This window comes from Polypterus senegalus, chromosome 1 (assembly GCF_016835505.1).
Source record: "Polypterus senegalus isolate Bchr_013 chromosome 1, ASM1683550v1, whole genome shotgun sequence".
In the NCBI taxonomy this organism is placed as follows: Eukaryota; Metazoa; Chordata; class Cladistia; order Polypteriformes; family Polypteridae; genus Polypterus; species Polypterus senegalus.
Window position 1 is genome coordinate 192951649 of NC_053154.1, and position 15449 is coordinate 192967097.

General features: G+C 38.0%; 1 protein-coding gene across 4 annotated transcripts in view; it reads left to right on the top strand.

Moving 5' to 3' along the window:
* Nucleotides 1–15449, top strand: part of LOC120537137 (LIM domain containing preferred translocation partner in lipoma) — a 451145-nt gene that overhangs the window by 306546 nt on the left and 129150 nt on the right. For 3 of the 4 annotated variants that reach the window (XM_039765830.1, XM_039765839.1, XM_039765849.1), the window contains one exon: nucleotides 589–1260. In XM_039765830.1, coding sequence (XP_039621764.1) covers nucleotides 589–1260 — 672 coding nt within the window. Of the gene's footprint in view, nucleotides 1–588; nucleotides 1261–15449 lie in introns of those variants that run through there. The other variant, XM_039765857.1, reaches the window with a different exon arrangement.

A 15449-nucleotide genomic window follows, 5' to 3' on the forward strand; every position in this document is an offset into this window, starting at 1 on the left:
GGCTACTACTTTTTCAAGTACTTTAGAAAAAAAAGGCAAATTTGCAGTACATTTACAATTATTTCATATAGTACTTATAGTCTGACAATGTAAATTTTTCAATGACAGTCTGACGTCTTGTATCTTTAGTGCATTAGGAACTTATACTACTTACTGGAATGCTAAAAATGCACACTACCAGGAGAATGATTGAACCTTTTACTAGTTTTGTTGGGCTGTGGTATAAGGGACAGGTAGTATGTCTAATTTTAGAAAATATTATGATTTCCTTTTTTTTCATAAAGTTAAAATTGCTAAAGAATGAAAGATAGAGTTTGACACCTTGATATTAGTGACTTTGAAATCAATAATCTTATACTAGCAATTTTATCAATAGAGGAGGGATAGGTATATTCAGTAGGATTGTAGTTTGTGCAGCTTGTAGTGTTAGATTGAACATTTTCTTTTTACATTATTGTATTGTCAGTTTTAAATGCACATGATGTTCAGAAATGGATGAATTAAAGTGCATTAATTTGAAAAATATTGAATTAAAATTGCGATGTTTGCATACATTTTCATTTACTATTATTATTGTTTTTCCCCCAGAGTTTTGGAGGGCCTGGAATAACCTCTCCAACTGCATCAACTCCTGTCACTGGCCATAAGCGCATGGTCATTCCTACTCAACCACCACTGACTGCAACTAAGAAGTCCGCCACCAAGCCTCAACCACAGGTTCCTGCTACAATCGCTGCCAGTGGGCCTAAACCTCAATCCCAGTCACAGCTTCAGCCTGTTCCAGCCTCTTACACAACTGCATTTACTCCTGGCCGCCCTACGTACAATGTGCAAGTGAGGCCAGCTCAACCTACACCTCAGTACACGCCACCAATCCCACAGCCTGCACTTGGATTATCTCCTGGTTATAATCAACAATATCCTCAACAGAGGTCTCCTGGTACAGGCCAACATATCACCAACCAGCCTAGGGGACCTGACTTTGCTTATGGGCCCCAACAACCAGTACGCCAGCAAGACCCTGCTTCATTCTTTGCTCCTCCTCCACCAAAATCTCATGTTGATCCCCACTATGTTGCTGGGCCAGTTCAGGGTTCATATGGGGCATCTAATACCTGGAGGCCAGAGATGAGCTATGCCACCAGCAATACTGGTAACCCAGGCTACCAGCCTTCTGCGCCAAAGAAAACATATATCACAGATTCACCTCCTTTGAGCATGGTACCCACACAGCAGCATGGATCCACAACAGGACCTAAGGTAAACTCCAGGGAATGTGATTGTCTCAGGCTAGTATATTTTGAAGATATTTTCTTCTTTAGAAAGTGGATTTTTAAAAACACTGGTGTTGCTGCAATAGCCTCTGACCTGCTGAGAGGCTATGTTGAAAACAAAGGTTGAGTGAGGAATAATTTTTAAAATGAAGTTTTAAATTAGTAAACATAATGTTTGTTGTTGTTTTGAAAATTCTGCTGAGTGTTTGCCTGGTGTCAGTTAAGTCTTTAAATCAATTTAATATGACCTTATTCTGTTTTCCTACTTTTTCTATACAGATTCTGTACACTTATACATAAGATTTAGCTTGGCCTAGGTACAGTACTTATGTGTTTTTTTGTTTTTTTTTTCAGAGTTATATCCAGCTTAAACTTTCATTTATCAGAATTAATTTTTTCAATTTAACAAATGTTGCAAAGTGTTCTTTTCTTTTTTTACTGTTATTTTAGTGATAGTAAAGCTTGCTAACAAATGAAGATGACAGTGACTATTTATTCTAAAGTATTATTCTGTTGCATGAGTTGTTGCATTTTTATGTGTAGTACTGAATGATAAGTTCCACTCCCTGCGAATCTATAATGTAAAAAGCAGAATTTTTATTTGTATATAAGGATAATAATGTTTTTGTAAACTTCTTCTTGCTGATAATCAAATTCAGATATTCAGATAATCAAATTCAGGTATTTGTCTCTTTCCCCTAAGGAATATTTAAATAAACAGACAGAATGGTTTGGAGAGTACAAATACAGAGGCACAAACTCGTGCACTCTGCTTTAATTATTATGCTTTTTGTTTCCTAGCAATGTAAGGTCACTTGCAATAAATGTACCCTCATTTGACTAAGGAACTAGATAGATGATACAAAATATTGATGGATCATCTTCAAAAACCAAACCATGCTTCACATAAAATTTCATTCTTAGTGAAGATATATATATTTGCCAGCCTATACTGTATAACAGTTCAGCCCTATTTTCATTGCTTCCAATTTCAGAGTTGTACTCTTTCCAGAAAATCTAAAACATCTGTCTTTTCTTCATTAAAGACATAATTCAATTTTTTGTTCAGACCCCTGCGGTCTCCCTTTTATCTGACTTCTGTGAGAGACTTCTCTGAGAGATTGAATTTGAGGAAATAAAATTATTTTTCAGTTTATGAAGTATTTTTTTCACAATTTCAGTTTACTCCTCAACTATCCCTATGTCATGCAATGAATCCTAATGTATACATTTCAGGCTTTTCTGTATCTGTTTAAAAGTCTCATTGCAAATCTGCTAAATCTAATTATAGAATGATCACTGAAAGATAATGGTTCAGTATCCTCTACGCTCAACGAATTATGTCTTGATCAATACAGAATACCAAGTGAAGGCAAGTTCCCCTATTTATTTGTACTTCTGAGTCAGGAATCATTATTCACTTCTCTCTGTTTCTGTTCTTGTGTTCCACCATTACTGTAGATTTTCTAAATTTATTTCCGTGTGGTCAAATATACAGGTAGTGTCCTTGATTCTGCCCCCTAGACCAAAGGTACAACTCTAAAAGCTATAAATTTGGTCAACTCTTTATTCTCTTGGACATTGTACACATCCTGAATACAACAGATTGACATAATTGTCTCTACCTGATTGGCTTGGAGACTCTTCCAGACTACTGTCTTCTATAAAGGCCATGATTCCAATTTTCCAGTTGTCTATTACAGTGACCTCACCGTTATGTTTACCAGGAAGAGGTAAGCAAGAAGAGGTCACCTGCAATTGAAAGTCTACTTTAATGAGTTTAGTCGTTCAACAATTCCCACTTTGTGCTGGTCTCATTAATATTTTTGGGAGGAAGATTGCTTATTAAATTTAATATATTTTTTTGGTGCTATTAACCTTTCAGTACCTCTGTTTGCAGTGGTTCAGTTGCTACAGCAATTTCTGGCTTGTTGTGCATCTGGAAAGTATTCAGAGCGCATCACTTTTTCCACATTTTATGTTACAGCTTATTTCCAAAATGGATTAAATTCATTTTTTTCCTCAGAATTCTACACACAACACCCCATAATGACGACGTGAAAAAAGTTTGAGGTTTTTGCAAATTTATTAAAAAAAAACTGAGAAATCACATGTACATAAGTATTAACAGCCTTTGCTCAATACTTTGTCGATGCACCTTTGGCAGCAATTACAGCCTCAAGTCTTTTTGAATATGATACCACAAGCTTGGCACACCCATCCTTGGCCAGTTTCTCCCATTCCTCTTTGCAGCACCTCTCAAGCTCCATCAGGTTGGATGGGAAGCGTCGGTGCACAGCCATTTTAAGATCTCTCCAGAGATGTCCAATCAGATTCAAGTCTGGGCTGTGGCTGAGCCACTCAAGGACATTCACAGAGTTTCCCTGAAGCCACTCCTTTGATATCTTGGCTGTGTGCTTAGGGTCGTTATCCTGCTGAAAGATGAACCGTCGCCCCAGTCTGAGGTCAAGAGCCCTCTGGAGCAAGGTTTTCATCTAGGATGTCTCTGTACATTGCTGCAGTCATCTTTCCCTTTATTCTGACTAGTCTCCCAGTTCCTGCCGCTGAAAAACATCCCCACTGCATGATGCTACCACCACCATGCTTCACTGTAAGTATGGTATTAGCCTGATGATGAGCGGTGCCTGGTTTCCTCCAAACGTGATGCCTGGCATTCACACAAAAGAGTTCAATCTTTGCCTCATCAGACCAGAGAATTTTGTTTCTCTTGGTCTGAGAGTCCTTCAGGTGCCTTTTGGAAAACTCCAGGTGGGCTGCCATGTGCCTTTTACTAAGTAGTGGCTTCTGTCTGGCCACTTTACCATACAGGCCTGATTGGTGGATTGCTGCAGAGATGGGTGTCCGTCTGGAAGGTTTTCCTCTCTCCACAGAAGACCTCTGGAGCTCTGACAGAGTGACCATCGGGTTCTTGGTCACCTCCCTGACTAAGGCCCTTCTCCCCCGATTGCACAGTTTAGATGGCCAGCCAGCTCTAGGAAGAGTCCTGGTGGTTTTGAACTTCTTCCACTTACGGATTATGGAGGCCACTGTGCTCATTGGGACCTTCAAAGCAGCAGAAATGTTTCTGTAACCTTCCCCAGATTTGTGCCTTGAGACAATCCTGTCTCAAAGGTCTACAGACAATTCTTTGACTTCATGCTTGGTCTGTGCTCTGACATGAACTGTCAACTGTGGGACCTTATATAGACAGGTGTCTTTCCAAATAATCTCCAATCAACTGAATTTACCACAGGTGGACTCCAATAAGCTGCGGAAACATCTCAAGGATGATCAGGGGAAACGGGATGCACCTGAGCTCAATTTTGAGCTTCATGGCAAAGGCTGTGAATACTTATGTATCTCTGCTTTCTCCATTTTTTTACTTTTAATAAATTTGTAAAAATCTAAAAAGTAAACTTTTTTCATGTTATCATTATGGGGTGTTGTGTGTAGAATTCTGAGTATAAAAATGATTTTAATCCATTTAGGAATAAGGCTGTAACATAACAAAATGTGGAAAAAGTGATGCGCTGTGAATACTTCATAGGTTGTTGTCTTATCAGGATCAGATGTAATTCCTTCTAGTTCAATAATTTTCACACACTTTTAACCTTTTCTGAATATTGTTCAACAAAGATAAGGGTATTTAATTCACATTAACTGATTTTTTAGGCCATCATTAAGGCTGCAGTAGAATAGACTCCTATCCTTTTGAACATTTCTATATTTGTATGCTTTTAGAAATGCAATCTCTATCTGAGGATATGAAAAAAAATCATGGAACTAGGGTTGAAAAACCTGAACTCGTTTGAGTGCATGACAGTTGTGTAAGAGAGGATTTTCTGGAAATAATATTTTAGCAAATATACATGTTTTTGAAATGTTGTGAGAATGTGACTGGATACCAGTAATGGATTATGTAACACAAATAATTTGAGATTTTTGTGATAGACATTTTTCTATTATTTACTGCTGTTTAATTTGGAGCTCATTGAAGTCCATGATATCAGAAATACGATAAAAATTTTAATCGGTCATCACAGCAAACAGTGCTGGGTGAGCAATATATGCAAACATATCTTTTTCATGGAGTTTTCATTTTTAATTTCCTAAAAATTGTTGTTGTATGGTATATAAAATTATTTATTTTATAAACATATCATTGTCCTTAAAATTTATAAATAAATAAATATAAAAAAGAAAGGTAAGTTGCCACCATCATTTCTTCAACCTAACATTTTTTTAATCATGATCTAAAACTAGGTCATAGGTTTTCAGCCATTTTAAAAAAAAATGTTCATCCTTAAATAAATTGAAGTTTTAAGTAAACAATGTTAATAAAAATCAAAAGTTGTCACATGACAAAATATATTTAAGCTATACACTACATATATTTTTAGTTTAACACTAGAGTTACCAAAGCCTATGAAAAAACTTGCTTAGAGTTGTATATAGTAAATACTATATCGTTATTTGGAACACATGTATTTCATGTGTGTTCCGTATCTATAACAATCTATGTAAACACATTGTTAAAACAGAAATGTTTTTCATGATTTAGTAATAATTGACAAAATGTAGTCATGAAGCGTATAATGTGTGAAGCCTGAAGTCCAAAGATCAAATAAACACTTTCACAAAGGTACAAGGATGATACAACAGCTTCCATGGCACAGTGGTAAGAACTGGTGACTTGTAATCAAGAGTCCCTGGTTCGATCCTGACTGACTCGTATGTTTGCCATTTTAATAGTGAGCTGCTCTTATTGTTAATATTATTTGATAAAAACATACGATTTAATTTGCGTCTGTAACAGCCAGTGTAAATTTATAGTACTTGTAAAAGTTAGCATTTTTTTTTCACTTTTATTCTCTCAGTCACAATCACAATACATACTAAACCGGGATGCGACGCTGTCAGTTTTTATTTGAAACTGGGAATAACTGTAAATGTGACTGGTGTTTTGAGACAATGGAACTGGAAAGTCTCTCATATGGATGGATAAAAGCTGACGCACATATGCTGGTGAATCTGCCTTCTTCCAATCTCATTGTTACTTCAATTTTTTTATTAAGTTTTAATGAGTGTTCCTGCTCACGCTGAATTAGTATGCACCTTATGGTCCATGATATCAAAGCCGCACTTGCAAAAAAACAAACACATAAGTATAGAGAGAGTTGAGAGATATAGCAGAGTTGAACTCCGATGATGACGAGGGTTCTACATTGGAGAAAGAACACACGTTGCATGTTTGCAGTCACTGTACTTTGTATATAAAAGCCTGATAGAATGTTATTTACCTATTTACCTTGATTTAATTACTTACATTCTACAGCATAAAGTCACAAATAGGCTGCAGAGCTTCCTATGTTTGATCAACATGGGCATGCTCAAATAATACACGTGTAGTGCCATGAATAATGCATGCTTACACTTCATTTCACAAGCAATGGTACGAAAATGAAGTCGGATTACTTTTTAGGCACATACACCGTCCAGATCTAAATGCTAGAGTGGAAAGTCGCTCGCGTACTGAAAAGTCTGTAGCTCCAGGTAGAACCTGCCGTCACTGTATTTTGTATATAAAAGCCAGATTGCATGTTATTTACCTTGATTTATTTACTTATTTCCTACAGTGTAAAGTAACAAGTAGACTGCAGAGCTTTCCGTGTACATATATAAATTATATAGAGTCTTTGAAAGGAAGCTTTTTGTATTTTACCAGTTCTTCATTGGGACAGAATTAATACTTTTTTGGACCTACATAATGTAGAGTCAGAGGAAATATGATGTGTTAAAAAAAAAAGTTATGACCACTTTTGTATCAAGTAATCCACCCATGTATATTTCACACCAGATGAAATGATATGTCTAGTACAATTTCCATTGCATACATCTGCCTTTACACAGCACATTTTTCCTAGATACAGTAAATACTCATACACTTGGAGCATTCATAGTTTATCTACTTTGAGCACATGCTCATACACTGCACAGATACAGGAAACAACTTATTTATATTCAATTGAATAAAGTGTCTGATAGACTGTACTGCTGAAATAGAATCAACTATAATTTTCCTATTCAATATCAGTTGCAGTCTCAGCAACTTGATCCAAAAATCAAATCAAAAAATCATCTTTACAACACAAATAATAACAATCACTAAATCAAATGTGCAACTTCTCTCATAATTAAAAAAATAACCAAAGACCTGGGACTAGAGAAAACGAGAGATACAGTTAGGTCCATAAATATTTGGACAGAGACAACTTTTTTCTAATTTTGGTTCTGTACATTACCACAATGAATTTTAAATGAAACAACTTGGATGCAGTTGAAATGCAGACTTTCAGCTTTAATTCAGTGGGTTGAACAAAATGATTGCATAAAAATGTGAGGCAACTAAAGCATTTTTTAACACAATCCTTTCATTTCAGGGGTTCAAAAGTAATTGGACAAATTAAATAACTGGAAATAAAATGTTCATTTTGGCTGTTGGTGACCCCCTGTTTGAGGCAAAATTAAATTATTTTGCCTATGTGGAAAGGCAGCTAAAACCCTTTCTTGAGACTCCAGACTGATGCCCCCATGATGCCATTTTTGGCAAAAGACCTTCAGGCCCTTCTGAAGAGTTTGATTTCATGCTTTATGAAGAGGGAGGTACTGGATAACATCAAAACACCTGTCCAAATATTTAAAATTGATGTACTGGACAAAACACTCCATTTGCCACTGAAAGAGGTGGATCTTGGCTTTGCCACCAAACAAGCTCTTGAGAAAGCCTCAGAGAAGCTGCTTGAAAAACTGCTGCCGGGTCAACAATTCCGGAGAGAATGTGTAGCCTTCCTGTCCGCAACAGTAAAGAAACTGCTGGACAAACGCCCTTTGAATTATGCAGCAGTAAGGCACATGGCATGCCTAGATCCAGTAACTATGATCAGCGATGAAAGGCGTGCCATCTCCATGTTTGAGAAGCTCTTGCAGCTGCTTCTTAACGCCAAATGTCATACAGCAGAGGACTGTGACCAAATCCTGAGTGAGTACAAGATGTTCCTCACTGAAATGGTGCAGCACCATAAGGAGGAATTTCAAGGGTATAGAAGTAGCTCCTGTCGACTGGACACATTAATGGGAAGATTTGCTGGTGATAATGCAGAGTATGCAATTCTGTGGAAATCAATGAAAGACCTGTTCACATTGTCACATGGGCAAGCAGCGGTCGAAAGAGGGTACTCTGTGAATAAGGACATGCTGGTTACAAATCTGAAAGGAAGGACTCTGATGTCTCTTCACCTAATCCAAGATTCTTTGACTGGTGGCTCATTTGATGGAGTATTGCCAAAGCCCCTCTTGCAGCATTGCAGAAATGCCAGGATGTGATATGTCCAATACCTTGATGATGAAAAAAAGAAGAAAAAGGAAACTGAAAATGACAAGCAAAGAGAAGAGCTCCGCTCTGAAATCACAAAAGTGTCAGCAAAGAGACAGAAAATAATCACAAGCATTGAGGCAATGCAAGAAGAAGCAGATGCAATGGCAGAGAAGGCTGAGAGAAAACAGGACTTTACACTGCTCACAAAATCTAATGTCTATTGTAAAAGTGTTGCTGAAAAAAAGAAAGAGGTCATCGGTCTGGATGCAGTTTTATCAGACCTCAAGGAGCAACACCAGCATTGTTTCTAAACCTAGGCCTACACCAGATGTCTTTTTCATAGATTACACTACAGTGACTTATAGATTGTTTTTTTTTTTTTCCAATATACTGGAGTTCAGGCTCTTATCCTTTGTTCCTAGTATTCTTTCTAGTTTAACCAAGTTTTCAACTCAGGAATTGATGGCAAGGCTATCATGATTTAAAATGGATGTATTTTGCTTCTTTTCCCACAAAGATAAGTTCTTTTTTTATAATCTTTGTCATTCACTTATGCAAATTCTACAGCTGCTGTATTCCCAGTAAAGCTACCAGTTGAAAGTTAACTCTGACTTTGTTTTGTCGCGTGCCAATTGTTGCATATATTAGTGTTATAAGCATCATACATATGATATAGGCAATAAATTGGCTTTATGCAGTTTTGTTTAATACAAACATTGTACATAAATTTATTTGATACAAACAATGACATAATATGTAATATGCGAGTAACTTTTACTGAAATTAGGTCACTATGGTAGCCTATTTCATGGTGTGATCAACAACTCTATACTGAGCATTATGGAATTGCTCAGTATATGTCAGTGTTTGGATAGTTTTCCACAATCCAAGAGGCATGTATTTCTTTAAAAGAGTTTTGCAGTTTAAAACAGTGTGTAACAAAAAGAGGTCAAACAACTCCATTATACATCAGTGCATTAATTGGTGTTGCCTTTATGTAATTTAGCATATCAGTGACACTAAGTCCCTGCATAATCAAAGAGAAATTAAAATGGTGTTAAGCCTGCAACTAAAGTGTATGACTGTATGACCAGATCCTGTCGTGAATTTCTGGAAAAAGCTCCTGGAAATGTCCTGGAAAATGATTCCTTAAAAAGAGTGGGAACCCTGAAACTGAAGTAGTGAGTCTTCAGCCGGGATTTAAAGGCTGAGACCGAAGGGGCATCTCTTACAGAAGCAGGCAGACCATTCCACAGTTTAGGGGCCATGTAACTAAAAGCTCGTCCTCCTACTATTATTTTATAAATTCTTGGAATCATAAGCAGACCAGCATCTTGAGATCTTAATGTGCCCTCTGGTTTGTAATTCATAATAAGTTCAGACAAGTAAACCGGACCTTGGCCATTTAATGCTTTATATGTTAAAAGGAGGATTTTGAAATCTGCCCTAAACTTAACTGGGAGCCAGTGTAAGGATTTAAGAACTGGAGTTATGTGTTCATATTTTCTTGTTCTTCAACTATCACCATTGAAAATAAAGTAGAAATAATAAAAAGGTAAAGAGAGTGGTGAAACTCCATCATTCATTGGCAAAGCATTTGGTTACAATAGCATTTATTAAATTTATGTTCCTGTTCCGGCATACAAATTCAACTTAAGTACAAACCTACAGTCACTATCTCGTACGTAACCCGGGGACTGCCTGTATATTATTTCTTATGTTTCAAACAAATGCTTAAGTAACAAAAAAAAAAAGTTTTTCATATTTCATAGACCATAATTGGTAAACAGGTGATGAATACTGCATAGCCTAGGTCTGAAATTTATATTATTAATATCACTCTTGGACTAAATAGTAAAGAGAAGAGCAACCCTGCCAGATGCACGCTGGTCTGCTGTCTGTTGCCGTTACTTTGTGCAGTCAGGATTAGTTCAGCATCAGACTGAAGTATTCATGTAGTTGAACATGTGCCTATAAATAAAGGCCCAGTGTGAATCTAAGCAGGAGGGGTAAAAAAAGAAGGTACTTTGATCGGAAGCAGGTATGTGCTGATGGAGGTTACTATAGTAACAGGACAAATGAGCTGCACTGTTATTCTGCAGCATGTAAAAGTACATCTGTACTGAAGTTAACAGCAATATCTGCAAAGCAGCACCTAATAGATATGACGCAGTTCCCTAATCTGGCCTTGTAAACATCGCTTTTCATTTATTCACTTGCTCTCCTGTTTCTTTCACATGATTTAATTTAAACCAGTTTGTTCCAATTTCGCATTGTAATTAGAATTCGAGTCCATTTGTGGTGGTTACTGATTGGTGTTCAATCAGTTATACTCATTTGTTTTATTTCTTTTAGGGTGTTATATTTTTAAGATATAAATGTGGAAGACACAGTGGGTGTCAGATAATGATATATAATTGGGTCCTTAAGCTTTCTGCTGTTTTAATAATGCATTTCAGCATTATGTGGAATTTTACTCAAGTTTGTTTCAAGCAGGCTTCACGCAAAGTGCACAGAGTACCATACTGCGTATATAAAAAAAAAATGAGTGAATTAAGAGACTTTATGCCATTCTTAACCGTGTCATTAAATGAATCATTTTTTGCACTTAACAATTAAGTAGCACAAGCAACTGCAGAGTGTACTTTCATGGTTCACTTGCATATTGAGGTTATCGTATTGATGGATCAGTTCTTTACCTGCAATAAAAAAATCACTTCAGCTTATTCTCACCTGGTAATTTTCTTTGGGATAGAAACTGAATATAGCCCATAAGTACAGGTCAGAATGATGTTTGGATACTTATCTTGCGCAAACTTTATGGTATCCCAAGTCATCATGCACAATGGCATGTGCAGATCCATAGCTGGTATTCAAACGTGTAGTAACAACTGACAAGATGATGCGTCTGTCTTCTCTAATGAAGGCATTCCTCGTGTCGGTGTGGGCTTGCGTATGTAATATTGATGGTCAAGCAGATCGAGCTGTATTGGTTACACTTGTTCTCGCTTTAAACCCTTCTACCCATTCAGAAATGTTTTCTTGAATATTGCCTTTTTTCACATTCATTCTGAGCTAATGTCCTTTGGTGCATTTTAGCAGGCTTCACTCCCTCTGACTAAAGAAATCTCACTACAGCGCATTGCTCAACAATGGTGCAATCCCTCAGTAGAGTGTTTATGTTCATTTGACCTTTTCTTCAACAGACTAATGGCAGAGCACTGCACTGTGTGTGTCCAAACCTCCCTATAAGCCATGCAAACATATTGTATTGCATCGGCTTTGTTGTGGAAATCACTTAATTTTCAAATTGCCTTTACTTTTTTGATTTACCCTCATATGTATGTATGTATGTACGTATATACAGTGTATCCGGAAAGTATTCACAGCGCATCACTTTTTCCACATTTTGTTATGTTACAGTCTTATTCCAAAATGGATTAAATTCATTTTTTCCTCAGAATTCTACACACAACACCCCATAATGACAACATGGAAAATGTTTACTTGAGGTTTTTGCGAATTTATTAACAACAAAAAAGCCTCAAGTCTTTTTGAATATGATGCCACAAGCTTGGCACACCTATCCATAGCCAGTTTCACCCATTCCTCTTTGCCGCACCTCTCAAGCTCCATCAGGTTGAATGGGAAGCGTTGGTGCACAGCCATTTTAAGATCTCTCCAGAGATGTTCAATCGGATTCAAGTCTGGGCTCTGACTGGGCCACTCAAGGACATTCACAGAGTTGTCCTGAAGCCACTCCTTTGATATCTTCGCTGTGTGCTTAGAATCGTTGTCCTACTGAAAGATGAACTGACGTCCCAGTCTGAGGTCAAGAGCGCTCTGGAGCAGGTTTTCATCCAGGATGTCTCTGTACATTGTTGCAGTCATCTCTCCCTTTATCCTGAGTAGTCTTCCAGTTCCTGCCGCTGAAAAACATCCCCACAGCATGATGCTGCCACCACCATGCTTTACTGTAGGGATGGTATTAGCCTGGTGATGAGCGGTGCCTGGTTTCCTCCAAATGTGACACCTGGCATTCACACCAAAGAGTTCAATCTTTGTCTCATCAGACCAGAGAATTTTGTTTCTCATGGTCTGAGAGTCCTTCAGGTGCCTTTTGGCAAACTCCAGACAGGCTGCCATGTGCCTTTTACTGAGGAGTGGCTTCCGTCTGACCACTCTACCATACAGGCCTGATTGGTGGATTGCTGCAGAGATGGTTGTCCTTCTGGAAGGTTCTCCTCTCTCCACAGAAGACCGCTGGAGCTCTGACAGTGTGACCATCAGACTCTTGGTCACCTCCCTGACTAAGGCCCATCTCCCCCGATCGCTCAGTTTAGATGGCCTGCCAGCTCTAGGAAGAGTCCTGGTGGTTTTGAACTTCTTCCACTTACAGATGATAGAGGCCACTGTGCTCAATGGGGACCTTCAAAGCAGCAGAAATTTTTCTGTAACCTTCCCCAGATTTGTGCCTCGAGACAATCCTGTCTCAGAGGCCTACAAGACAATTCCTTTGACTTCATGCTTGGTTTATGCTCTGACATGAACTGTCAACTGTGGGACCTTATATAGACAGGTGTTTGCCTTTCCAAATCATGTCCAATCAACTGAATTTACCACAGGTGGACTCCAGTTAAGCTGCAGAAACATCAAGGATGATGAGGGGAAACAGGATGCACCTGAGCTCAATTTTGAGCTTTATGGCAAAGGCTGTGAATACTTATGTACATGTGCTTTCTCAATTTTTTTTATTATTTTAATAAATTTGCAAAAACCTCAAGTAAACTTTTTTCACGTTGTCATTATGGGGTGTTGTGTGTAGAATTCTGAGGAAAAAATTAATTTAATCCATTTTGGAATAAGGCTGTAACATAACAAAATGTGGAAAAAGTGATGCGCTGTGAATACTTTCCAGATGCACTGTATGTGTATGTGTGTTTATAGTGAAACTAGACAAGGAAACAAAAGGAGAAGTTAATGTCCATTGCTGTTGAACTCAAAAAACAAGAAGAAGAAAAGGATGAGTTGTTAGGTAGGTAACAGTGCCAAAATTTAAGGAGCTTGCTGTCGAAACATTTCTGACGAACACCCGGTCTCAAATGACAACCTCTTCCTGTTGGTGGAGGTATTTATGTTGGAGTGGATGTGGAAGAGATGGGGTGGTTGCTGTCTTTGGAGGAAGTGACCTCATCAGTCTCCCAGATCTTTCTATTCTAAGGCAAATGGAATCTGGGTTAGTTGCGTTGTCACCTTCAAACCAGGGCTGTGGAGTCGGTAGATAAATGCTCCGACTCCGACTCCTCAGTTTCTAAATCTTCCGACTCCCCGACTCCGACTCTTCTGTATGTATATACTATGCTAATGTATTTTCTACATCCATTGAAGGAAAGGAAGGCAACATACATGTCATTTCACCACAGAACTACTGGCTAGGAAGCCAACACTCTACTATAATGCCAGATTAAAGACAAACACAATGAAAACAAGGTTTTGTTTGTTTTTTTTAAACAAGTGTCTGGATAGTAATAGCAGGCATAAAAATCAGGAACAGGAAATGTATTGGTTCAAAAATACAAACCACATTCTTTGGTAGTTTTAACTTTTAAAACAAAAAAAAAGCTTAACTATATGAATTAAAAACAACATCTGGAAAACCTATATTAAACTTGGAATACACTTATAGTTAAAGGAAAGGAATTAAATATGGCAGCCTCCATATTCCTCTGACCTCGGGTTCCCTTTAAATGCAATCTAAAATCAGTGTAGAGTTCTAAGAAACAGAATTGCTTCGGCCAGATCCTCTTTCATAGAGGCTCTTAAATCTGATTTGATTATTTTCAGAGCTGAAAATAATCTTTCAACACTGACTTGGGTGGGTGGCATTGCGTTACAATTCTAGCCACATCACCAATGATCTCTGGATACACAAGGATGGCTTCTTCAACACTAAGTTTTGATGAGCGATCATACTTTTCAACTTCCTTTAGTTCTTTAAAAAACTCCTCCCGGAATTTCTTTATTTGGACATTGAATGGTTCTTTATTGCTTATGCGACGTTGCTTTCCTTTTCCTTCCATTTTGTCCAAGAAGGAATCAAAGTCTAACTCTTCATTTGAAGCCACTCACCGGCCAGCTGATCAGCAGAACAAGCCTCTGCTGGAGACAGGTAGGGAGATCTGTGTTCTCGGCTCCTTCGGCCCCCTTCACTAGTGCATAGCGAAGGGGAGCTGAGAACACACCAGATGATTTTCAGGCGTTTGACGCGTGATGACTCGTTGAGCGGCGAAAAATCGGCAGTGCATCTGTAAATGTATGGGGGGCTTTAGGCTAGGTTCACAGTTCCCTGTAACAGTGGAACACGACACAATGGAAAGCGGTGCCGCACCTTACCTGTGAATTACATCCCATATAGTGACGCATACAGTCAATGAAAAGCATGCTTCATGGTTACTTGACATGTTCGTTTTGTGGTAACATTATGCACTGCATGCATTGGGCTTTATTCTTACAGCAGAGAAGTAGTTCATTATGACTGTTTGTGAATTGGGACATTTCAACTTACTTTTTTAATTCCCATTTAAATTTAATAGGAGTCGGAGTCGGTTAACTTTTTGCCGACTCCGACTCCAGGTACCCAAAATTGTCTCCGACTCCACAGCCCTGCTTCAAACCTTTTTACTGTAATAACAGTAGTCAGCCTGGCACCCTTGAGACACTCCCTATGATCTTGTGCCTATACATGCACGCACACAAACACAAAAATTAAAACTAAACTAAAATTGTTTTGCTTAGGTGTT